The 27,388-nt window shown below is 32.8% G+C and overlaps 3 protein-coding genes across 6 annotated transcripts; all 3 read right to left on the bottom strand.

Moving 5' to 3' along the window:
- Nucleotides 1-2,108: 2,108 nt before the first annotated feature.
- On the bottom strand, nt 2,109-8,307 carry LOC120085155 (AT-rich interactive domain-containing protein 4-like). 3 transcript variants are annotated; one of them, XM_039041034.1, is made up of 16 exons: nt 7,827-8,307; nt 7,143-7,704; nt 6,840-7,028; nt 6,562-6,615; nt 6,311-6,399; nt 5,929-6,199; nt 5,743-5,799; nt 5,576-5,607; nt 5,167-5,302; nt 4,912-5,082; nt 3,883-4,518; nt 3,557-3,694; nt 3,378-3,476; nt 3,085-3,185; nt 2,853-2,943; nt 2,109-2,657 (listed from the first exon to the last, which is right to left on the bottom strand). In XM_039041034.1, the coding sequence occupies exons 2-16, from the start codon at nt 7,293-7,295 to the stop codon at nt 2,541-2,543; spliced, it is 2,334 nt and encodes a 777-aa protein (XP_038896962.1). In that variant the 5' UTR covers nt 7,296-7,704; nt 7,827-8,307; the 3' UTR covers nt 2,109-2,540. The 3 variants fall into 3 exon arrangements, with proteins under 3 accessions (XP_038896962.1, XP_038896963.1, XP_038896961.1); XM_039041035.1 differs by having other exon boundaries at nt 7,143-7,428; XM_039041033.1 differs by having other exon boundaries at nt 7,143-8,307.
- Nucleotides 8,308-9,613: 1,306 nt separating this feature from the next.
- LOC120085156 (FCS-Like Zinc finger 17-like) lies at nt 9,614-11,057 on the bottom strand. 2 transcript variants are annotated; one of them, XM_039041037.1, is made up of 2 exons: nt 10,297-11,057; nt 9,614-10,062 (listed from the first exon to the last, which is right to left on the bottom strand). In XM_039041037.1, exons 1-2 carry the CDS (start codon nt 10,533-10,535, stop codon nt 9,849-9,851), a joined length of 453 nt encoding a protein of 150 aa, XP_038896965.1. In that variant the 5' UTR covers nt 10,536-11,057; the 3' UTR covers nt 9,614-9,848. The 2 variants fall into 2 exon arrangements, with proteins under 2 accessions (XP_038896965.1, XP_038896964.1); XM_039041036.1 differs by having other exon boundaries at nt 10,291-11,017.
- A 10,962-nt stretch (nt 11,058-22,019) lies between these two features.
- Nucleotides 22,020-25,999, bottom strand: LOC120087063 (translation initiation factor eIF-2B subunit alpha). The gene is made up of 5 exons (XM_039043907.1): nt 25,396-25,999; nt 24,744-24,896; nt 24,506-24,647; nt 22,596-22,837; nt 22,020-22,478 (listed from the first exon to the last, which is right to left on the bottom strand). Exons 1-5 carry the CDS (start codon nt 25,834-25,836, stop codon nt 22,272-22,274), a joined length of 1,185 nt encoding a protein of 394 aa, XP_038899835.1. The 5' UTR covers nt 25,837-25,999; the 3' UTR covers nt 22,020-22,271.
- Between the last annotated feature and the right edge of the window lie 1,389 nt (nt 26,000-27,388).

Here is a 27,388-nt window from a genome sequence, read left to right as displayed (position 1 = left end):
AGTATTAAAAACTCATACGAGTAGACCAAATAGAAATTAAACTAAAAAAACAAGAGTAAAATGCCACATTTTGAAATTGAGAGACTAGTCGAAAATGATATAAAAAAACTATGGATAAAAGGTATTTTCCTCAAGAAGTACGAAAAGATGATGGATTGAAAATAAAATAAAATAACTAATAAATAAATAAATAAAGGAGACAAAAATAGAAGTTGATTATATCTTCACCAACTATTTTAAAGATAAAATCATATTGCCTAGAGGAAAAAAGAAAAGAAAGGGCAGGTCTGTCTTTTTATCTTTTTTTTTATTATTATTATTGAAAGAGGGTAAGTCTGTCCAGTTTAGCATGCAATTATTGGCAATGTCATAATTAGTGTTGGTAATAAAGTGTTATAGAAGGGAGTGTTAGGGAGGGGATGGATGGGGCCTCTTCACTATTTGAGGTGTGGATCTTAAATACACCATTGCTTTTTTTGTCATATTTCAAAATCCCTTTGCACCCTTAATGGAACAAATTACAAAAGAATGGAAAAATAAAAGCTTTTCCTTTTTGCTTCATTGCCCTTTTCCTTTGTGAAATCAACTGAATATTTTAGCTCAATGCTTCCAGAAGATTGGAACATCTCTTCCCTATCTCTTTAAGGGACGTTTGGGGTAAAAAGTTGAGTATTACCGTTCTAGGTTATTATAATTGAGTTATAATTATATGTGTTTGGAATGTAGTAGCAAATAAGAGGTGGTTATTATAGTCTTAAAATAGTTCTCGCCCCAAATACACCATTAATTATTGTTCTCTAATATACTGGAATGTCTTGAATTTGTTTTTGACATATTTATATTATTTACGATTTGGACCCTAGAGTTTAGAGGAGTACATTAGAATTAAACTATTCTACCTCTGCCCAGCTCTATGATGTAGCTAATTCATTGTTAAAAAATGTAAATCTTCATGTCGAAATTCCTTACCATAATATTTTATATTTGTTCAATTCAATTCAACTAAAAGGACTTTCCATTCTCAAATAACATCCATCTCAAACAAACCATTAATGTAACACAACTGGAAACCCACATTTGAGTTTACAAATAATTTGAGGTTTGCCCAAAAAAGAGTGATGCATTGAATGCATCCATCAATGCTCCAGCAGTATCATTTAAGCAGTGGAGCTGTTGTCTGCTCTTCTGTTCCTCTAGTTCATGCTCATGTATGTGGGACATCTACATTCATTATGAATTTATAGGGTATATGTTTGAATAATACTTGACTGTTAGTTGAACCTCGCTCCAAGTTTGTCACGTAGCACTATGTGATAGAACCACAAAGCTAGACTACATAAAATAACTTCAACTCAATCAACAACAAAAAAAAAAAAATACACCATTTTCTATGGCCAAATCGAAAATTTACTTGGTGATTCCTTCTCATTTTACTTTTCAGTTTTGTTTGAATTATGTTCCTTGATATATATTAGGAGACCATTTCAAAATCTTAATCAATCTTTTCTAAATGTTTCTAGTCAATTAGGTGTAACCAAACTCCCTCTTTAGATTTGATTCAAACAACCATCAATCCAAGAAGATGTAAATAGACTTGTTTCATTATTGTTGAACGACTAAATAGTTTCTTTTTCTTTTCTTTTCTTTTCTTTTTCTTTTTCTTTAATCATTATTCAATTTTTCATGATACAAGTTTTTCGATTCTTAGAACATACTTACCTATTTCAAATATTTTCTTAAATAGAACGAATACGATGTAAATATTACATTTTTTTGTATAATTTATAACAATAATACATGTTCCATATTATTTTATTATGTTTCAGGTTTATCTAATCCTGAATATATTATCTTCCAATTTTCTTTGATTTAGAAAGAGGGGTAATTTAATCGATTATTTGGTTTGGCCCAGTTAAATTTGCAGCCCATTTGAAAACTGATGTGCTTAAACCAGAAAACCAACCCAACCCCAGGTCAGGTCAGACAACTTTATGCTAGGTTGCCAACTGGTCCTATCTAGTTTGGTCCCCAGTGAAAATACCTCTGCCTCATTTACAAACTCATAGAATTGAATTTCCAATGGACTTATTCTCAAAAAGTAGATAAACTAATTAAGAAGCATAAACCTTTACATTGTAAGCATACACAAGATTGTTAAAAGGGGGAAAATGGTGAGCTTACATGTAAGTTCAAGTGGATCGTCCAATTCATCATCTTCTACATAAAATCTAAGTTAGCCCTCAACTAAGTTGGAGAACTGTAGTATTCATTCCCCTTCTATATCCTAAGGCATTACCTAAGTATTACTCAACCCCATCCTACAATACAAAAAAAAAAAAAAAAATCAATAGTTTTCTGCTTGACTTTTCTCTGTTTTCCTGGATACATTATATATGTATATATACTTGTAGATTTAGGTTAATAGCACAGCAATACACGTAGTTAAGGAAATTGAGCTTTATATGTACGGCCGCAACGGTTTGGTTCTCTTATCGTTATAGGTCGGCAGAGACCAATTTGACCTCAAAATCAAATCAACTTCACATTGGTCTTGAGGAGAAGCCTGGAGACAACCCATTTGCAACTTTCTTCTTCTTATAATTAGCAACACTACAGTGTGGACATATGTATTCTAATCCATCAGTTTTTGCATAATCCTGCAAAAATCATGCATAATGCATCATTATGATGAGTAAACACTCATCTCTCATCCCATATTTTCCTACCTTGTAAAAATAACAAAGGGATCTTAAGTTTGCACGTAGAAAGGAATTTTTTCTTGTCCTAATCCACACAGTTTGTACTTTTATTAAAATCTGTATCACCAAGATGTAGTAGAATGAGGAAAATACCTTAAATGCGCCAAGACCCTGCCTTCTGTCACAACCGAAGTGAGCCCACTCCCCACAAATGCCACAGTTCACCCAGTCCCCCGCTGCACTACTGTTAGAGCAATCCAGCACTTCAGCGTAAGGGAACATATGAAGTATTTCAATGCAATCAAGGAAATATTTGTTTCTTTTCAAAAAATGGGAGGAAAAAAAATATTTGAGAAGAGAATGGAAGGAATGGAAGTATACACACCTGTGACACAAGAGGCAACATTCACCATCTACATCTTCATGTGCCAATTCATACTCTAGAAGATAAGTCTCGTAATGTCTTTTAAGCGTGTTTCCAACACCCTACAGGAGAATTAGTTTTTATTTTCTATCACTGTGGAAATCTTCTTTGAACTCTTCTTAAAAGCATCAAGAAAAAACATTCCCATTATTTGTCATGCATATAAAACATTCTAGATATTCCAGAACACACAGTTATACCAAACTAAATGTTCATCAGGATAAGAATTTTGTTGTTAGGCATAAAATCCATACAGTCATTCTATTGGTCATGGTGTAATTGCGCATCTTTGAGAAGATCTGTCCTTTCCAGTTAATGCCATTTCCAACACGAAAGCCGCCTCTTGAAACCACCTGATGAGGACCATCCATTCAGGGTTGAATTAGTATCCAGTACACTATATCCATGATTCCAACTCAGAAAACGGACTTACCTCCTTGTATAGGTTGTAAAGGTCAAGACGCTTTCCATTGAGTATTGCATCTGGAAACTCAGCAAGCCCACCTGGAGGAATAAGTCGATTGTGACCTCGAAGAGATAAAAACTGCAGCAAATCCTTCAAAAATTCCTCCTACATGAGAATAAGTTCAATAAAAAATTTAGTAGAAATCAATCTAAATTTTTGGGTCGAACACCTGAGGATTAGCAACAAATCTAAAGTTGACTTCCTTCGCATTCTTTAAGCACAAGATTAGAACTTCTCGACATTCTTTAAGCACATATTTTCTAGGAGCAGAAATTCCAACGGAATTCAATTACCTCAAAGCAAGCCTGTATTGGGCTTCTGCCACAACCGTGCTTCTTCAAAGGTAGTGGATTCATGGGAATGATTTGTTTATATTGAGATGCACTTGGAAACAATTTTTGTTGCAAAACTGAAGCTGAACCTACAGTCACATGTTTTGCGGGATTACAAGGAACACTAGCCTTAATCAGGCTTCCATTGCCACCTGTCTCAGCTATCCCATGAAAAGAGATCATCTTATGGCGATTAACATGAGGAATGGGCCTCATTGCAGCAATTTTCATGCCTCTCTTTCTAGTGAATGGAAACATGGGAGTGCTAAAACCATTCCTTGATCCTATTTTCATGTTCGGACTATCTATTCTCCTACCAGACGAAACCTTCAGATGTTCAATAACATCATGAGAACCAAGGCTTGTATCTTTCATATATTTTGATCTCTTTCTAGGAGCAGGTGGTTTCAACCAGATTGGGAGAGTGCTATCGGTTAAATTGCTCAGAAATAAATCTTTTTCCTTCCTTGAAGAGAAGAAAAGGAAGCGTTCAGCATCATCCTTCTCAAAAGAAGCAACAGACAAACCCTGGATACTAGCAATGCCGAGTACCACTAAACTTCGATAAGAAACATCAGGGGCCAACTGCCTCAGAATCTGCAAAACAGCCACGGACAAGCATCTACGCGTTAGATTTTAAATAAAACTCGTTATAAGAACTTGATCATAATCATCAGTCATCACTAAATGAATTGGAGATATTGCTCCACAGATCTTCAGTTCTGATTCCCTAACACTGGAGTCAGATAGATATCAGCAAGCATTAATTTCTTTATATTCCATAAGCAAGCACCAGGCCAGGAGAAACAAATTTACAGAAATCACTAATCAGTACGCTGCATTTAAGGCTAGATAGGAGACGGGCCATTCTGATTCTCAGGTGAAATAATCCATTATCGATTCATGAACATATGGATGCTAAACCAAACAATAGAATCAGAATCCCAAGGATACAATCTCGTAAAAGATGATGAGAAGTGATCAGACAACCTGAGATGCCCATGAAGGAATCTTCATGCTAACTTCAAAAACTGTTGCGCCACAAGCAATTGAAACAGATTTTCGTGGCTCAGATAAGTGTTTACTTCCTTCACCATCGATTAATGTCTGCACTAGTTCGCCTCTGTCTATAATCTCATTCTTTATATAATTTTCAAATAGCTGAATACAAACCAGTAAGAAGTTAAATAAGATCTAACAGCTGCAAAACACAATGAGAACCTGACCAGAGAGCTTCTACATTACCTGATCATCAAAACAAGCTTGTGCACTACCTGATACCAATAGTGAGATGTGGGCAAAACTGCATGTCGATATATCACAGCGCATGGTCACAACACCATTAGAGAGTGTTCCTGCCTGAAGAGGTGGAGGAGGGGCACTGTGCACATCAGATGAATTAATACAATTGACAGCCAATATACAATGTGGAGTTTACAATTCCATTCAAAGGTCAGAAGAATTTTGCAGTGACTAAATTCATAAAACTCCAACAACATAAAAAAATCACCCTCAAATGCCGTGTATATCTCAATCAACCATTAGCCAGGTGATGCAATCAATCTTAGTTTACAAAACAAAATTAAAATAATACAAGCTCACATAAAGTAACTCTGAAATAAATCAGGAGAATAATTCTAAAAAACCAAAGCACCTGAACTTGCCGTGAAGTTTGCTGCCCCGAATCTAAAACACAGAAATAGGGGGGAGAAGTGTTAGAAGAAAGCTCTTGCTCCGATTAACGTGGCATAAAACAAATCAAGAAACTAGATTGTCTATTAAAAACTTAAGTCCTAGCAATAACAAGCTTCCCCTACTTACTTCAATGTCCAATAGGGCGTGAAGACCATCCTCCAGAGCTCCTAATACATAAGCATCCTAAGAAGTACAGAGCAAACCTACATGTCATGCCAATAGGAAACTAAAAGGGTACTAATACTAGTTTTGCACATTTGTGTATTGGGATTTAGCATGGCAAATTAAAAATAGACGTTCGTTTTTGTTTACCAATGAGCCTGGCTCCCCACATACAAGAAATCTCATTTCAACATCATTATCAAGTATGCTCACAGAAGGAATTTCCGGTGAACCTTCTTCATCATCAGCTGCCTCAAGGGGTTCGATATTTATTTTCAAGCGTTCCCCTAGAAGATGTGGACCCAGCTCTTCACTAACTTCTTCATGACTACTGTTAGGAAGAATAAGGTTGTTTCTCAAGCAATACATCCTAAATGAAGCATGTGCAAGTTGAAATGCGTCCCATGTGTGAGCAGATGAACTGCAATTCACATAGAAAAATAGTCATTGTTCAATTATCCTTTACTTTCCACCTATACATAGCCTCCACTGGATTAAATGATTAATCTGCATTGTTATACTAATGGGATACCTCTGAAGAACCGAAAAGAATGCATTACGGAAATGACATGCTGCATAACAAGAGAATGTGCTTCTCCAGTATATGACATAAGGAATACCCTGAAAACAAAAAGCTCACACAGTCACACTTCATACAAGCATATCAGAAATTCCAGTCTGCAGCTTTCAAAATAAATCCTATTAGTCTTAGCACCTCAAATCCCAAAAATTGCCAATGACAGTAAACACTGAAGGTAGATATGGGAACTAAATAAAAATCACCTTGGAGTGAAGTGCATCTGCTACTTCATCTCCCTTTGCTATTTCCAAATATACCTGAAGATCCACACACCAAAGTCATTAGTAAAAATTGGAGTGAAATGTTAAGGACACAAGAAGTTGTGATGATTATCAGAGGCAGCCTTGTTTCAACCAAGACCATGTATTTATTTATTTATTATTATTTTGTTTCTGTTAAGTCTTTCCTTTTGCAAGGGTTACAATTACATAAGGATGCAAGAAAATATGAAGCTGATAATTAAAAAAAGTGTAGAACATACAGTGGTGGGTAACGGATAACTAAAGAGCCCACTTATCGCTTCTACTGTGGACAAATCAACACCTCCCCATACTAAAGAACCAACTTCATCGTTCTCGATTTGTTCCCCTTGTAAGTAAACAATGTTTGGTTTATATGATTCAATAATCCTACAAAACTGATCTTTACTAGGATTGGACAAAACCTGGACCTGCAAATATATGCAAGAAAGATAATTACAACACAGTGGAGTATGAGTATTAACAGGGTAGTTGCAGGAACATACAGGCGAACATTAATCATAGAGAAGTAAAAAAATTCGCACCTCCAAACGCCCAGAAGAATTTAATTGTGGAAAGGGATATCTCTTCTGATCCTCTGGATTATCCTTCTTACATTTATCTTCAGGAATACTCCCGCAGGGGATTGCAAGAAGCCTACAAGTATATCTAGCAGGAACTTGGGAATAAAAAACCATTGGCGTTATATAAGAGCAACGGAGCCTCTCTACCAATGTATTCTCTCCAGCTTCTTACAGGAGAGTTGAAATACCAAACTTCCAGCGAGTTTAAAATCCTTGACTCCAGCATCAACTCATAACTTTAAAGCCACTGTCTCTCAAAGAGTTGACTGAAACTTAATGGACTTTGAGAGATATGAAGGAATGCTAGCTCTAGATTAGCTATATCTTAAAAAATTCTAACCAGGAAAATGAAACTCCTTCACAAATATGATCACACAATTCAATAGAGACCCAGAGAGAACTTAGCCGTTTTGAAAGAATAGAAGATTGGATTACAGAAAACAAAAAAATAAAAAAATAAAAAACAACACCAGTCTTCTTCTGCCGATGGGCTCCGAATGCGAAAGAGCCCTCGGAATTCAACCTTCAAAGAGTTCAAAATTGAGGAAAGAACATGAAAAATCTCAAAAATTAAAAAAAAAAATAATAATAATAAATAAGGAAGGAAAAGTAAGCAACCCAGAAGATGAAATTAGGCGAACTCACCGACTAGAGGAAGAAAGATCGAGCGGCGAATGGAAAAAATTAGGAAAATCGAAAACCCTAAGTAGTTCGTAGCTTTAAAGATCAACATTCGAGTCCACCAAGGAGGAGAATCCTTTACGCCCTTAAATTCATATCTTTAAAATTTTACAATCCAAAAAATAATTAGAAACTAAAAGGCAGCTATATACTTCTCTCTCTATAAATTTCACGGAAATCACAAATTCAAAACACTCACAGTCACCAGAATTATTAAAAAATAATTCCCATCTATTGATAAGTGGGTGTCAGATAAATACATCCAATTCCGGAATTTCCAAGTTAAGGTCAAACATTGCAAATAAACGCGAAATTTCGAAGGGAAAAATACACGACCAACATCAGGGATTAATTAAAGGCCCTTTGATGAACTGATTCATAAAGTAAGAAAGCTAATTCCCAAAACCCCAAAAAGAAAAAAAATTTAATTTAAATAAAGGAAAAGACCGTAGTGTATTTGAAAAGTACCTTACGTTGATTAAAAACAAGTAACTGATTTCTTTACTTTTCCTAAAGAATTTTGAACAAACCAATCGTACGGTCTAACCCACGACGCCAAGAATTTCAGACGACTGCCCTTTAGATTCCAATTTATGAACCCTGCACCATTTTCTTGCTCCTAGATACTCAATCCAAGGATGAACATCCCTTTTCCTTTCTTCTTTCAAGTATGTATTTTTATTTCAAGGTAGTTTTTCTGTAAGGAAATGATGCACGAGCAACTTTGTTCTTTCTGCTTTACAAGGTCCTGAAGCATAACAGAATTAAGGCAGTGGTTCCTCTTGGGACTTTGCTGGATTCTCATGATCTTCTTCTTCTTCAAATCTTTGTTATCAATTTATATCGTTCATAGTTAGTAAGATCGTGCATGGATTCATTCACATACGCTAACATTTCTTCAAATGCATATGTATTATAGAGCTTGCATAAAGGTACGAGTTTGCAGAAAAGTTGCGGGCTAAGATGCACTAGTGCCAATGGGTACCTAGAACTTAGAAGTTAGACCATATCTATGACTCTTTAAATACTTAAAAAACTTTTCTTTTCCCTTTTTTTCACTTAAAAATTTGTTGGCTTTTATATACATACATAAGTTCTCACATATCGATGACCCACATAAAGAACCACATCAGGGAGAGAAAAAAATCCTGTAGAAATAACGACTTCAAAAGCTGAGAGGATTGAGGTTGAACAATTCAACTTTGCTGAGGAACCAGATGAGATTGCCTCATAACTTGCAAACATTGAATTACAATCATTCAAGAAGTTTCAGGCAACTTCTCCACAGCTTACCTCTTCCATAACTTAACTGTTCTATACTTAACAGTTTCAGCTAAAAGTCCAAGAACTTTCTAAGATCATTTTTCATATTCAACCCTTTTGAAGTAACCCACACTGGGAACTTTCAGATCACAGTTTCTTTACTTCTAACTTATGGGAATCCTTGACTTGCAGTCTTTTATGTCACTTAACATCTTTTGCAGATCAAACCAGGGAGCAGAATTGGGATAACCAGTGTAGTTTTTACAATTCAATTATACTGACAGTAATTGTTTTCTTGTGAGGAAGTTATAAGAGAAGAAACTTCTGGATGAACAAATTATATACACTTTGTCAGTGTAAAATACCCATATCTAGATTCCAACCACTCAATAATGCAGTGCCAGATATTTTGAGGATAACGTTAGTACATTATCCCTAACATGTGTCTTTTTAGCCTTACATCATTATCGCGCGCACACACAAAGAAAGTTGATAATACTACTCTTAACCAAAAATTAAAGAGAGTAAAGCTCATAGAGCTTCAAAATTTACAGCTTCTTTTCCCCCTTGATACAACATCGATCTGGTAATGGATGGATTAGAAACAAATAAGATCTAACTTCCCTTTGATTTTCTTTTTATTTCCTTTAAACATTTTAATTACATTGTTATCATTTGCAGTAGATTGAAAGAAAAAAGGAAAAGGAAAAGGAGGAGAAACGACTATGAAACAACTGGTCGAATTCTTGGATGAGGAAGCCGGTTATGTTGCTGCCGGAGATCCTCTAAAAGGAAGCGAGTTTCAGTTCTTTGTTCATTTTTAAGACATTGTCTATAAGAAGCCACCATTTTTCTGGTGGAAGCTTCTAATTCTCTCTTCTCATCAATATCAATCTGCTGATTCCTACACTTTATGCTGCAGTAACCTTGATCACCCCTGTTTCACAGCACCAAATAATATCATCAACATCAACCAATGGTCTTGAAGAATTTCAACAGCTCAAAGGAAGAAGAAAGGTAAATTATTTTTCAAATTCCATGATCTGATGATGAGCACTGAACAAAATAACTTGTTATAGACTTAGAAATGAGACATATATCTCCTAAATCATGATGAATTACAAGCAAAATCTAAGGTATAATTAATTTAGAAAAAGTTTAGTACCTGTACATGTAAATATCTTCTTGGGGGTCCAGATTCTTGTGGCATAGAGAACATGTTTTCAGAAAAGATGGGTTATTATTAGAACTTGAAACAAGTGAAGGAGAAAATTTTCTGGATTGTTTAACCACTAGATTTGGTTCTGGTGATCGATGTACTAGAATTCCTAATCCAACACCCTTCAAATAACTTCTGGAATTATCATTTCTGTTCTTCATTCTGAAGGGACTGCTCAATTTGGGAAGCATATTTTATGCAGAGGATAGAACTGTAGAAAGAGAGAAACTGAGAGATGAAAAAAAAGAGGGAACGGGGAAGATGATAAGAGTGTGAAGGAATCGGATATGACGTTATATATAATATATAAAATAAAACTGATGTACACCAAAAAAAATTAAAAAAAATATATATATATATATATAATAAAACGACATGGTTCACTACCCGACATCTGGTTTCCACCATCATGATTTTTTCCCTACAGGAACAAAAGGGAAAAGCTGAGTTTTTGTTATGAAAATGAAAACGTGGAAAATGAGAAAAGGACACTTTTATTATTATGCTTCAAATATTATTATTTTTTTCTTTTTCTTTACACTATGGGCGCCGATTGACCATAAGTTTTATTGTTCTTCATCTTTCTCTTTAATTTATTCCTCTGCTGTATACAGTACTCACAAGTCACACTTGTTTGATGAACTGTGAATTTTCTTTTTTTTTTATTATTAGAAAAATATATCAATTTATACTCTGAACTTTTTGTGTTGTATCAAATTAAATTATAAATTAATAATTATACTAATTTAAACCCTCAACTTTGAAAATTATATCAATTTAAACATCAAATGTATAATTGTATCAATTTAAACCTTTAACGTGTGAGTATATCAATTTAAACCATAAATTTTCATATTTGTATCAACTTAAATCCTCTATTATATTCTAATACACTTACGAAAGTTCAAGATTTAAATGATATATTTATGAAAGTCTAAGTTCAGAGTTTAAATTGATACAATTATTAGTTTGAGGTTTAAACTGATACAACTTCAAAAGTTCGTGGTTTAAATTGATATAACCTTCCACGTATAGGTTTAAATAGATACAATTCTTAGTTTGGGATTTAAATTAATACAACTTCAAAAGTTTAGGGGTATGATTTGATATTTTCTCTTATTATTATAGAAAAACTTAGGAAAAATAACATTTATATCAATTTAAATGTTGAACAAATATTTATATCCATTTAAACTTTAAAGTTCTATAAATGTATCCATTTATATGTTTTTTTTTTTTTTTAAATATTGCATGAGACTTACCATTTAATTATTTGAACTTTTATGTTATCATAAATGAATCTATTTAAACTCATTGTTAAGATTATTTTTAAAAAAATCCCAATTACCAATTCTTATATTGTGTTGACTTCTTCATAGGGTTGGTAACGGGGTCGGACAGGGCGGGAGAGGGTTCCTTGTCCCCGTCCCCGATGGGGGATTATTCCCATCCCCGCCCTTTCAAGGTAGGGACGGGGATGAGGATTTCCCGTCGGGGAAACGGGTCCCCGCGAGGACCTATTCCCCGTTTTCCCTTTTTATTTTCCTATAGGGACTTTGTTTTCCCTTTTATTTTCTTATGGAGACTTTTCTTTTTATTTTTTATTCGTAAAATTATATTTGGTTTAGGCTTGGACACTTTACTTGACTTAGATTGAGTTAAACTAAAAACCAAGCTACATGTAAAAAGTTAAATACTTAATATATACAAAGAGATAAAATATTTAAAAATCTAATTATATATATAGAAAAAATATTTAAAAATCTAATCAGGGCAGGGTCGGGGTCAGGGACACTCTCTCCATCCCCGCCCCGTCTCCAATTGGGGGACCCTAAAGAGGTCCCCCATTTGACCCCATCCCCAGTCAAACCGGGGATTCTTCGCCCCGATCGGGGCGGGTCCCTGCGAAAATTTTTGTCAACCCTACTTCTTCACATGTCGAATGACCAAAATGGTCGTTGAGAATTGATGTGCTCAATTCTATTTGAGAGTTTAAATTGATTCGTTTATGAAAGCGTAGAGGTTTAATTGATAATATTATAAGTCTCACACATTTGTTCAAATAAAAAATAACGAAAGACGTAAATTGATCTACTTGTAAAAGTTTATGGTTCAAATTAATACGACTTTAAAATTTAGGTGTATAAATTAATTTTTTTTTTCAAAAACTTATTTATTTATTAATTATTATTGTTATGATTGTTATATTGTTATTTGTTTTGTTCAGCTATGTGGAGGTAAAAATTTACATGGAAAATGCTTCTTTTTATTGTTAATTTTTATAAGGCAAGACGCCTTATTTTGTTGGAGGAACATTTTGCCCAAACTCTATATTTTATTTTATTTTTGTTAGTAATATTTTTAGGACTAATAATTAAGTATATAACAATAATTTAATAATTATAAATATAACAAAATCTGTCAGCGAGAAACTCTATTAGATTCTTCTTATTGATAGACTTCTTCGACGATATAGTTTATCATCGATAGAATTCGAGAGCTCAATTTAAATCTTATTATATTTGCAAGTTCTTTTACATTATGTTATATCTACTAATACAATTTGAGTCTAATTGTTATATTTGTAACCATCTCTTTTTTTAATCTATAAAAGAAAGTATCTAATCACTTAATAATTGGATTATAAACTCAAACTAAATACAATTTATATAAACTTTCTTTATAATTAATTATACCATACAATTTAGACCTAGACTACATGGAATGTGAGACTAATTTGAACATACATTGGTGAACATTTTCTCTAAAATAAATAAATAAATAAATCCCACATTTATTGAAATCTAAAGAAAGTACTTTTCAACTTTTATAATTCACAAACCTAACCTATTAAAATTATATTTGAAGATTTCTAAAATTAAATGCATTTTAAGATTAAAAAGAAAAAAGAAAAAGAGAGATGACATTGACCAGTTTCTTTATTTATTTATTTATATTTTTTAAAAAAAAAAAAAAAAAACAATAAATGAATAAAGTGTGAAGTAAGTTTCATAGAAACACCCACCTGCCCTGCACTCACTCGGTTTTATAAACAAAATTAATAAAAATTACTAAGAAAGAATGCTACCAAGTAAAACGTGTTTATTAATAATTAAACGTCTCTATTTTTTCTCCTAATTAATTAATTAAATATTACTTACACTCAAGTGGTCAATTTAGTAACACTCCTTTTTTTACCGTTGTTTTCTTTGCCCCATGTTTTCGTTTTCGTTTTCGTTTTTTTTTTCTCCCACAAAAGAAAATAGAATGTGTTTAGTAATTACCACTTTTAACTAAAAACCAAAATTCTATTTTAGCCGTTTATTTTTATTTTGTGATAAGTAATGAGTTAAATTACAAATCTAATCCAAATAATTTTAAAATTTTAATACTTATGATTTGATAATACATTATAAATAATCTCTATGGTCTAATAAATTTCTTTGCTAATATAGGAATTGTTTATGAGGATTTTATCAAAATCATGTGACTAAATTCTAATTATAAATCATATAAACTAAATTTACATTTTAACAAAAAAATATATCAATGGGTTTGGCTTTTGTTGAGTCACTCAATATTATCAATTTAAACACAATCATTCCTATAAATTAGATTGTGTTTCTGTCACTTTTTTACCTTCAAAATAAGACTTTGAAATTATTAAATCTTAAGTGGTAACTATGAAAATAAAACATCTCTAACAACATTGTTGTAACCAAATCGAACATATCTTAATTGGCATACGGGTATTAGTATCTATGAGGTTGTATTATTAAAAATAAAAAAAATAAAAAAACTTCCTTATGTAGTGTACTTTATTCATATATATATGCATCAAGAAGGGAATAAGATTGCTCATAGTTTGGCTCTCTTTTTTTTTTCTTTTTTCTTTTTTTCTTTTTTTGGGAGAATGAGTTTCCCAATTGATTGCTTACCCATCCTTGTCTTAAGAGGCCCATGAGATTTCTAGTGTTGATGTGATCTAATTGTTGGGCATTCATTAAAAAAAAAATAATAAATAAATAAAAAATAACTTATTTGTTTGTTTAGATTATTAGTCAATTGTTCAAGAAAAGCTACCCTAGATTAAAACAAGTTGGTGCTTGTGAAATATATATATAGTTATTTTGATTCTTATAACTATTTTGCAACAATTTAAAATTAATTTTTCCGTGTACTAAAAATTGACTTTTCCATGTTTTAATCTAAAATTTATCAAATACAAATTCACTCCACATGGCAAATTAATTATTTTAATCGAACAATTGATATATTTATTATTTTAAATTTTCAACAACCCCAAACCAAGCGTAAGAATGGCTTTCTACCGATAGAAATATTCAAAAGTTTTTGTGTTTTTTTTTTTTCCAATCTACACAATTTATGAGGGGAAAGGACCAAAGTAACAAATTCATTAGTTTTTTTTAAATAATTGAAAGTTTAAATTTAAATAGTAATAATTATTGTTATAAATATAGTTAGAGAACTTTATATAATTCCAAACATTTCTCTTTTAAGACTAAATACAATAAATAAAAAATACAATCTAAATTAGAAACGTGATACGAGAATAAAACTTTAATCGAACATATTCTAAATTATTCTTCCTCAATCAATTTGGCTCGACAATAGAGCCACTAGTTATTTAACAACTTATAATACCTTATTCCTCTCTTACTCAACTTCGATATCAATGAATCTTAACAAAGTAAGAAAATTCCATGTCCATTAAAGAGATGAATGATCAAATTTATTACTCTCCAAAGTGTAATTTGATTGAAGATTATCAAACTTCATTGATGATTTAGAGCATATAATCCATTTAAGAATCTTTAAGCTTTGTATTGTTTTTAAAAAACTTAATTTTTTCACAAAAGGAAAAAAAAAAAGAAAGTTTGAAGTGTTTTTGCATTTGATTCTTTCATCTCAATAGATGAGATAATAGAATATAAAAAATGACCATAAAAGCATTGGAACCTGAATTGTTGGAAAATGGAGAAGTAACGAAAATATGCCTCCAAAGCTGCTATTTTTTTTTTTTTAACAATTATAAATTATCCTCTCCGGAAAAAAAAATACCAACTTCTTTTATTTATTATTTGACATGTTAATAAATAATTTATTATTTATTATTTATTTATTTCATAGATCATATATAATTCTTAAATATTATTATTATAACAAACAATGAATGAATGTAGTATAAAAAAATTCCATAATACTGTAGTACTAGAGAATTTCTCACCCCTCCTCACAATACTCTTTTTTTAAAAAAAAAAAAATTGTAATAACAATTTGAAGAATAGGACTTTTAACAGTTGTCTAGTAGGATATGGATGTATAAAGTTCCTTTATAGTCCGAGTTTTGAAGAGTACGTGCGTTTAATCTTTGAATTTTAAATATTTGCATTTTTAGTTTTTTAGATTTTAAGAATAAGTGCATTTGATCCTTAAGTTTTCAAAAGGTATCTTTTCTCAATTATTGAGTTTAAGTGCACATATTCTTTAAAATTCAGAAACTATATTAACCATTAACTTTTGTTCAAGATGGGACAAGTTAATTATTGCTACAACTACTATCAATTAGGACATCTTTATTATAAATAAATATTATATAATAATAATAGATGTCCATTAGTGTCATGCTTAGTCTCCAATGTCAAGTGTCATTTTCTCATTATCACATGTATTGGCTGTATCATTCAAACACCTATGCATAGTGTTCAAGTGTACCACTTACTATTTGCCAAAATTTCCTATAAATAAGTGGTCATTTGTAGATTTTGTAAAGATATATATATTGGTTGAAACTCCATCAATTTTGGAGAAAGTGGAGATTTTTTAAGAATTTTCCTATTTTCTATTATTTTATTTATTTATCATTATTTTAATTTATTTGTTTATATATTTACTAATATTTGCAAGATTACTTACTCAAATATTTAGGTAACGAGTTCAATTTTCTGATTATACAATTAAGACCATTCGTCTTCATAATATTAGTGAATTTACATCCGAGACTTTTTGATAATTATTGTATGTCAATTGGGATAAGTGTTGAACATCCTGTAGCTCATGTTCATACACAAAATGATTTAGCAGAATCATTTATAAAACGTTTGCAATTATTGCAAGACCATTACTTATAAGAGCCAAGCTTCCTTCATCTGTATGGGGACATGTTATCTTGCTTGCAGCGTCACTTGTACGCATTAGCTTATCATAAGTACTCGTCATTATAATTAGCTTATGGTCATGAGCCAAATATTTCCCATCTGAGAATTTTTGGATATGCAATATATGTTCCAATTGCTCCACCACAACGCACTAAGATGGATCCTCAAAGGAGGTTAGGAATATATGTTAAATATGATTCCCCATCAATTATCAAATATCTTAAACCCCTGACGGGTGATGTATTTACTGCACGATTTGCTAATTGTCATTTTAATGAAATAAATTTTCTAACATTAAGAGGAGGAATTAAGAAGTTGGAAAAATAAATTACATGGAATGCATCGTTATTGTCTCATTAGATCCCCATACAGATCAATGTGAACTTGAAGTTCAAAAAATAATTCATTTGCAAGATATAGTAAATCAATTACCATATGCATTTATAGATGCAAAAAATGTAACAAAGTCACATATACCAACTGCAAATGTTCTATCAAAAAATCGATATCCCAACATATCAAGTTGTCACTAATGAGTCTGGAACATGCCAGAAGCGTGGAAGACCAGTGGATTCCAAAGATAAAAATTCTCGAAAACGAAAAATAATTAATAGTGAAAAATACTTGGTTGGGTATGTAAATATTCATAAAAAAATCTTCGACATGACTAGTGAGGAAGGTGAAATGCCTAAAGATAATAATGAGATTTCAATAAACTATGTCATGTTAGGAAAAAGATGGAATCGAATTAATGTAATTATTGATAACATTTTTACGTAATGTTGCTCTTGATATTATATCTGAAAATGAGAATCCTAAACCAAAATATGTTGAAGAATGTCGACATAGAAAATATTGATTTTAGTGGAAAGAAGCAATTGAGGCAGAATTAAACTCACATTCGAAATGTCAGGTTTTTGGACTTGTAGTCCAAACACCAGAAGGTGTTAAACCTGTGGGATACAAATGGGTATTTGTGAGGAAAAGAAATTAAAATAATGAGATCATAAGATATAAAACAAGACTAGTTGAACAAGGTTTTTCACATGGTATTGATTTTGAGGAGACATATTCTCCGACGATGAATGCAATTACATTAAGATATTTAATTGGCTTGACTGTGTATAAAAGTCTGAATATGCATCTTATGAATGTAGTCACAACATATCTATATGGATCTCTTGATAATGATATTTATAAGAGAATCCCAGAAGGATTTAAAGTACTTAAACATATAAATCAAATTCCCGGAAATTGTATTCCATAAAGTTACATAGATCGCTATATGGATTGAAACAATCAGGACGAATGTGGTACAATCACCTGAGTGAATATTTATTGAAAGAAGAATATCAAAATAATCTAATATATGCGTTTTTATAAAGAAATCACAGTCAAGATTTGCTATTATAACTGTATATATTGATGATTAAATATAATTGGAACTCCTGAAGTGCTTTTAAAGACAATAGAATATTTTAAGAAATAATTTGAGATGAAAGATCTTGGAAAGACAAAATTTTGCCTTAATTTGCAAATTGAGCATTAACAAATGAGATATTTATTCATCAGTCATCTTATAGAGGAAAAGTTTTGAAAAAAATTTATATGAACAAAGCACATCCATTGAACATTCCAATGGAAGTTCGTTCACTAGATGTGAAGAAAGATATATTTCGACCTTGAGATGATAATGAAGAACTTCTTGATTCTGAAGTAGCATATCTTAGTGCAATTGATATAGTTATGTATCTTGCTAATAATACAAGACCAGATATTGCGTTATCAGTAAATTTATCAGTAAGATATAGTTCTTCTCCAACAAAAGACATTGGAGCAGAGTTAAACATATACTCTGTTATATCTGAGAAACGATCGATATGGGTTTGTTTTATTCAAATAAATCAAACTTTGATCTAGTTGATTTTGCAGATTCTGGATATTTATCTGATCCACACAAAGCTAGATCTCAAACAGGTTATCTATTCACATATGAAATAATTGTTGTATCGTGGCAGTTAGTGAAACAAACCACAACAATCACTTCCTCAAATCATGCCGAAATTCTTGCAATTGACAAGGCTAGTCGAGAATGTGTATGGCTAAGATCAATGACTTAGCACATTCATGAAACATGTGGTTTATCTTATAGTAAGTCTTCCAATGATATTATATGAATACAACGCAACATGCATATCACAAATCAAAGAAGGATATATTAAAGGAGATAGAACAAAACATATTTCACCGAAGCTTTTTTGTGCTCATGATCTTGAAGAAAATGGCGACATCACTATACAACAAATTTGTTTGAAAGATAACTTGACAGACTTATTTACAAAAGCATTATCTACCATAACCTTTGAAAAATTGGTACACAACATTGGAATGCGGCAACTCAGAGATTTTAAGTGATGTTTTCATGAGGGGGAGCAAATATATTCTTTTGAAAGTATAAATTATATGAAATATGTACTCTTTTTCCTTCACTGGATTTTTTTCCCATGTGATTTTTTCCTAGTAAGATTTTAATGAGGTATATTTCATATATATAATGGGCATCTAAGGGGGAATATTATATAATAATGATAGATGTCCATTAGTGTCATGCTTAGTGTCCAATACCAAATGTCATTTTCTCATTATTGTGTTGGCTATGTGTCATTTAACCATCTATGCATAGTGTCCAAGTGTACCACTTCTTGTCAAAATTTCCTATAAATAAGTGGTCATTTTTGGATTTTGTAGAGATATATACATTGGTTGAAACTCCACCAATTTTGGAGAAATTGGAGATTTTTTAAGAAATTTCCTATTTCCTATTCTTTTATTTATTTATCATTCTTTTATTTTATTTGTTTATATATTTATTTTAATATAATATTTATTAATATTCATATTTCCGTTGTGCCTCGTTTTTTTCCTGCAAATTCACATCATTCTTGTCATTAAAGTTCAACAAAAAATTCACCTTTTTTTTTTTTTTTGGTTGCTATAAGTCACCTAAATTGAGAATAAATAAAGATGAAATATATGTGCGAGTATGAGCACATTATGCTTTCCTTGTAAATCAAACGAATTAGATTAAATAATTGGCAATGTTTAAACATAAGCATTGAAATTAGCAGAGCATGCTTTGCTCGAATATATTCCAAATTTATCTTTTGACTTTCTTGTGGAGTGTTGGAGAGAATATTAAGCATATCTATTCATCCACAGACACACGTATATATATGAGTTCAATTCTATTGGAGATCCAATTAAATTTGTTTTTAATTCATCAAAATTGTTTTAATTTTTTCTTTAAATACAAGGTATGAAGATTTACAACTCCAATTTCATGAAAATAAACGTGAAGGTATACTTAAAAGGGCATTCAGAATGTGTTTTTTTTTTTTTTTTGACATTGTGTAGTTTTGGAGAATCGAACCTTTAACTTAATAATACAAACACTATATCAGTTGAACTATGCTCATTTTGGAATTATATCCATTTTGACGACGATTAGAGTGTCCAAAGATATTTATTTGCTACATTGAAAAAAAAGAAAATAAAAGGAAAAAATAGCATATCGTTGTCTTTTACAAACTGAAATTCAGCAATAAAACAAGTTATTGTAAATGAAAAGCTCTTTTGCCAAACCAAGCATAACTCAATTGACATCCGAGTGTGCTAGAAATCACGAGATTCGTGGTTCGAATCCCCCTACAGCAATTGCACCAAAAAAAATAAATAAAAAGCTCTTTTTCCATTCATTTAACTAAAGCTTGAAGGGGCCTTTGAATTTATAGCTCAACCTCTAATTTAAGTTAATTTATTTATAAAAAGAATTAAGAAAGTTGAAAATAATAATTAGAAGAAGAAGAGACCCTTCCAATTCAAGTTATTGGAAGATAATGCATGTATTCCCCAAAATGAAAAACATGGTTTCAAAATTCTATCTGAGCAAAGTGTGTTCTCATATCTATCTCTACTGCATGCATTTACATATTAACATAATACAATCACAAAACTAGTAGTGGGAATTCTGTTCATAATAAAATTCCAATTTGCAACATAGTATTTATCCTTCCAAACCAATAGAGATTATTCTAATATTCTCAGTCATCATACTAACTTATTCAAAGTTTCAAACTAAAAAAGCACTCTCCTTCTTCAACACATCAACTTCTGTCTCGCTTCCAAATTATAAATATTCTGAGTGTGTAATCTTTCCATTCAAAACCAAACATAGAAAACGAAAACTTCCTCTCTCTCTCTATAGATTCTTCTTCTTTAAGACATGGCTAAGGTTACTGGAAATGGTCTTTACTTTATAAGGTCTATCCTTCTCGTGCTGGGTTTATATATTTCTTCGTGTATGTTTATTTCATGTTCTTGTCTAATTTAGCAATGTAATAGCAGGCGACTGAGCTCTTCGGTTGCAACCGAGCAACTTAAGGCACAAACAACTGCATCAATGGTGGTGAGGAAGGTTAAGGCAGCTGTGGCAACAAGCGGCTATGATAATGAGGCAGTTGAACAGAAGGAGACATTTTGGATGAAAGATCCCAAGACTGGAAACTGGATTCCTGAGAGTCACTTTGAAGAGATTGATGTGGCGGAATTGAGGAAGAAACTGCTGCCTAAACCCAAGATTTAAGAAGCTGCTCTAAAACAGCAAGTGAAAAGCTCATTTATGTTCAAGAACAAAATTTCCACCTTTAATCCATCTTATCCATGCTACTAAATAACACCTACTGCAAAAACTATTCTACACTACTTTCTCTCTCTCTCTCTCTCTCTCTCTAATCTGTCACTTCTATCAGTTTCAAGTCTCATATGAATCCTCTCAAGTTTAATGGTGATGATTTTGATGGATGAAAGAAGGGAATCTGAATCCCATCAAGTTTATCAATGAAAGCAAATAGCCAGATCACAGTAGTTGCAACAAGTTAAGAATGATGAGTTGGACTATGCAAATTTGTAAATGCGTGCAATTATCAACTCTAATATGGACAAACATCTCAATTGATGTTTATTCCTAAGATTTATTTTATTTTATGTTTATTACTTTTCAAAAAGGACCATTCCAATGACATCCTTATCACTCCATTTCCTTCTAATGAAAAGGAGGGAAAGAAATAGCATTCTCTTTTTTGAGAAGGGACCATCCTACTTTGCTAGAGAGGAAAAAAAAAATGGGAGACCATCCCATTGACAATACATATCATTCCAATTCCTTGAATTTTGTGGGATTTTTTTATTTGTTTAGTTCAACATGTGAATTGATGGAAGGATTTGAACTTATGACTTCTTGTGTCAAGAATATATTCCTAAGCTAGTTGGACTACACTCAAGTTGGAAACATGAGACACTTGACATATATACGTTGTGATACACACATATACATACACACATGCATATAAACAATATTGGTGGAGATAGGGAACTCTTATGAAAGGTTATCAAGAAGCTGGATTAGAACTACGTTACAGAAGAATATAACGTGCACTGTTTTTTCTTTTTTTCTTTTTTTTTTTAAAAAAAAAAATAGAAAACATATATGACACTTCTCATGTATGAGCAGACATGCAGAAATTCACATGCCAAATACTCTACATTTGGAGTAACAAGTGAACACAAACAATTTTTTTTCTTTCTAGAGTTGAAGCATCCATGCTCAAGGTCGTTATACGAAAACCGAGGGTTATCTGTGAATTGTTACTATATGGCGCAAAATATCAAACACTACATTTTTTAGTTTGACTATAAATATAGTTGGATGAGTTCGTCACTCACCACAGATGGAGAGAGAACTCCCAAATCTGTAAAGAGAAGAGTAAGGTATTGAGGAGGAGTATAGTCTCGAGCAGATTTTTCAACTTCAACCTTGGATGGGATAGGAACCCCAAAATCTATAGGACGCAGAGCAGGGGCCATGTCTTTCTGATCCAATGGGTAGAGTCGAGCAAACTGCAAAAATAACTGCAAGTCAGTCTTGTTTGTTCCTTTTTTCCATTTACTATAATCATAAAGTGATAAGAAGATATTCATGAACCTCAATACTAAAATTATCTAATGAGCACAAACCTTGTAACTCTCAGCGGCCACATACACCGGTTTGTTCATGCTATGTGCCACTAATGCAATCTGATATGTGCCCATCATATTGATTATGCCTCCACTCTCAACAACTCCGTCAGCCCCAACAAGAACCATATCAACCTCATCCATTGTATACGCTACTGCTGAGTCAATAAGGAGCTTTACAGGGACATCAAGTTTAGCTAGCTCGTTGGATAAACGCAAACCTGTCCTGTCCGGTCTTCCTTCTGCATATTTTAGCGTTGAATTTCAACAAATACGAAAGCTAATAAAAACCACATCAATATAATGGAATAACTAGTCATGATAGAAAAAATATTGGTTTCCTGTTCATCAAAAGTTAATCATACTGCTATGGCAGTGTATTATAGAAAGGGTAAAAAGGAAGAATATCTTTGATAGTTGGTTGGCTAGACCATGTACTTAATTATATAGTTGGTAGTAAGTTTGCCATTCATCTTTGCTGTGAGAGAGGTAGCGGTAGGAGGAGACATAAGCCCTCTTGAATTGACCTGGGAGCTGATCTGTTACTGGGGCATCTAAATGCCTGATCGTCTATCTCCACATTCAAACAACAAAGATAGAAAGGTTGGTGGATGAAACATTAGCTACAGTTATAATTCACACAACAGCTAGCCTTTTTCCTTATCCAGTCTTCTCTTAATGCCAAATGGCACTTTGCCAGACTCAATGTAGTTGACATCTTGGATGAAGATCTGACGGTGTGTCTTTCACATCATCATAGCATTTGGAGAAGCTTCAGGGCTTTAATATAAACGGTCAAAAATCTGAATTTTTGGGGATAAACCTTGCTCCATAGTCCCATCATTGGCAGTTAAATTTGCTTGCAAGGAATGAAAATAGACAGCCTTGTATCTGGGTTTGCCCTTCAATGGTAAACCAAAATCTATATCTTTTTGTGCTCCCATTATTGAGACTGTAAAAAAAGATATAGTTCTTGGGATCACCGACACTCACACATCTCTAAAGGGGATTACTCTTATACAAGCAACGGTGGCCAACCTCCTCATTTGTTATTTATCCATTTTTCCAGCCACTCTTGCCTTAATACACTACAAGCTGCAAAGAAGATCTCCATGGATAAATATCTCTCCTAGCTGTTGTATTCTACGCCAAAAAAAAAAAGGACGAGGGAACACACAATCACCCTTTCATTTGTGTACTCATTACACTCAAGACATATACTTTTGAGATCAGAAGCATTTGGTTGGCAGACTGCAATTCCTTGCAAAATTTGAGATGTCCTCTCTGTCCTGGTTATTGGGCTATTCAAGAAAGAAAAAAAGATCTTAGGGCTAAACCTCATTCAAGCTTTCTAGTGGTCTACTTGGTTGGAAAGAAACTCTCATATCTACACCACAAAGAAAAAGGTCCCCAATCTCTCCCATCAGGCTATCATTAATCATTTATCTCAAACTTGGTGTAAATTGAGCCCCTTTTGTAATTAAAGCTTATCAACCTTACTACCTATTGGAATAGCATCATTCTGTAGTTTCGTTCTAAAAATGAAATGAATCTTGTCCTACCAAAAGAAAAAATCATAAGAAAACAAAATAAATTATCTATCTCTAACTTGGTGGAAATTGAGCCCCTTCTGTAATTATTATAGCTTATCAACCTAACAAGTCATTAGAACAGATTTTTGCAATCCACTGGATAGGATTTCATCATTTTGTAGTTTTGATAGAATGAATGTTTTTCCTATCAAAAGAAAAAATTATAAGAAAACAAAATAAATTGATTGCTTATGCGGTATATCAAAGGGGGGCCATATCCTTAAAAAACACACATACAATTCTAGAGTTTGCCTAAGTAACTCATACTTTAGTGACAACATAATTTGCAAGGTGGTTAAAGCCTTAAAAGAACAGAACCTGTGCAAAACACTCTAAAGAGCTTCTTATTCTGTGCAGCCAACCTCAGAACTTCCATAACAACTCTAGAGAAGCCATGGACCAAAATTGTACAGCCATCAAAAATGAAATCCTGACTAAGCATTGCAATAATTCTCCGTGCCTGCGATGCAATACCAGTTTCAATACTAAAATTCCTTTCAACTTACATGACGTTCAACTATTACCAATGATTAAAGATTATCATGATAAGCTCTACCTTACAGGATATCTCCCCAAACTTCTCTGCACGTTCAATCAGGCGAGATTTAGCAGACTTGAAGTCCTCATATTCTAAAGCCGATGTTCGAGTTACATACCGCATGAACAAATCACAGCCAGCTGTTAATGATATCGAAGTTGTATCCCAAGACTGGAGGAGATAAACAGAGATTAAATCAATTAGGAGTGATTTGTATTAACCCGTCAAACAGTGAGCATGGAAAGACCATTCTTCGTATGAACTATATTCTATCCAAAACTTGTACACCCCTTTTCTCTATATACTGGACAAATAAAAATATGGCTTTCATGGTAGCATCCGTTCTCAAGATGTAACAAAGCGTTTCACCGATTACAACAATGCTGCTCATTTTACTAATTGGGAAGTCACACTCGGGTATCAGGACGAGAAAGGATATAACACAATGCTTATGCTAAAATGCATCCATATAGTTAGTTAAAGCAGAGCCTCATGGTCGTGCATACACTTGGGCACAACTTCTAGACCAAGTAAGGCATAGAAGATGATACAAACGGACGACCAGCACATACATGTTCGACCACTCTATTTCCAACAAAAATGACTTCCCAATTATGCCTTTAAAACCTCAAATACAGTACAACAAACGTGTAAGCTGAGAATAACTCACTTTTAGAGAGTCCGAAGCCTTTTTCAGCTCAATTTCGAGCTCCATCATAGTCGTAGCCTGACTAGACCTTATTACAGCCGCCAAAGCCCGAATAGCTGCAACGGCCTCGGCCAAATCCGGCTGTTTCCTCCAGTTATTAAACTCATCGATCACACTGAACGGCTTACCGGATTCAGAGTTCCTGGCATCAGTTTCCGACAGTATATGGTCATCGGTTTGGAATCCGACAGCGGCCTGCGCCTGAGCGAGCCAATCACTGGTGACGACGGCGGTGTGGGCAGCCCTACTTTGGTAATAGGCTGAGATTTTAGGGTTAGTGTGCTGAAATGCGTCCGCCATAGAAGATTGGGCGGGTGGGGAGATAGAAAGGGTTTCGGGGGGCTTTGAAACGCCTTCAGCCTGCTGCTTGTCGAGAATGAAAGATGCCGATCTCCACCACATTTGTGTCAGATAATCTTAGTTTTAGGGTTTTAAGAGTGTGTGTTAGAATCAACGACGGCGGTGCTCCGATTCGGAGATTCCGGCGACTGGATGTTTTACGACGACAGATGCGCGAAATCAACCTTAATTCTTAATTAGGGATTATGGGTTTAGATAAATTATTTGTCAATGACACAAAACAAAAAGGATTTGTTTTTAGGGGTCCTTTCAAATTTAATAAAAAGGTTCAAACTATTTATCGTGGATAGCAAAATTTAAAAGAACCCAAAATTAGTAGAAGAAAGTCGAACCCAAAGAGTGAAATACGGAAACTATCCCTGCCCACACAAAATCACGACCCGATAACGATTAAATCAGACTATCCAAATCCGCCCAATACACGCATCCATCTTCCACGTCTTCTTCTTACAACGATAAAAGATCTCTGTCGATCACCCTCTATCTCGTCGGCTTCTACTTTCGTTCCTTATTTTTTCTCTCGCCGCTGCTGCTTTAGATTTTTTTGTCCTTCCTTCATCAATATTCATCAATCGATCTTCGTTGCTTATTTTGTCACCTCTTCCTCTTGAACCAAATTTTGCTTCATCTTCATCTTCATCTCCACTACTGCTTTCGATTTTTCAAGGTTAAAACCTATCATCATATCCTTCAAGGTAATAAAAATTCTCTTTTCTTTTCATTTCATTAATTCTTCTATTTAATCATACTTATTAAACATTATTGAACCTAATTTTGTTTAACTAGATGGTAAGCACAAAATAGTCAAAGTTGATGGAAACAAAAGCAAAGGAAAGTAAATAATGAAAGTTGAATCATCAATAATTAGAGCAAAAGCAAACAAATCTGAAGAGAAAAAAAAGGTAACTATCAATAAAATTTTAACAACAATACATACTTGTTGTGCATTATGTTAACTATCTACCTCAGGAACTTTAGCAAAAATTTTAACATCAATCCATCTATTATTGATAAATTTGAATTAAGATAAATAGAGATAGAGAACTATCTCTGTCTATCTCAAATAGACAATGATAGAATTCATCACTGTCTATTTGAGATAGACAGAGATGGATTACAGATAGACATCGATAAAATACTATCTTTGTCTATCTCAGATAGATAATGATAGACATTGAACACTACTATCTGTTTTTATAATTTCTATATCGTTTGCACTGCATATTTGTTTAGTTTAGTGGATCAAAGACGAGATAGACAGAGATAGAGTTCTATCACTGTCTAGTTCTATCACTGTCTATCTGATAAAACTTTATCTCTGTTTATCTTCTATCACTTTCTATCTAAGATAGACAGAGATAGATTATAGATAGAGAGAGATAGAATATTATCTTTGTCTATCTCATATAGACAATAATAAATGATATACATTGAACACTAATATATGTTTCTATAATTTCTATATGGTTTGTGCTATATATTAGTTAAGTTGAGTGGATCTATTCATAACTCTGAATGGAGATATACGGAGATGAGATAGACAATGATAGAATGCTATCTCTATCTATCTCAGATTAACAGTGATCATAAACGT

This window comes from Benincasa hispida, chromosome 9 (genome assembly GCF_009727055.1).
Source record: "Benincasa hispida cultivar B227 chromosome 9, ASM972705v1, whole genome shotgun sequence".
In the NCBI taxonomy this organism is placed as follows: domain Eukaryota; kingdom Viridiplantae; phylum Streptophyta; class Magnoliopsida; order Cucurbitales; family Cucurbitaceae; genus Benincasa; species Benincasa hispida.
This window is presented reverse-complemented; position numbering and strand designations above follow the sequence as displayed.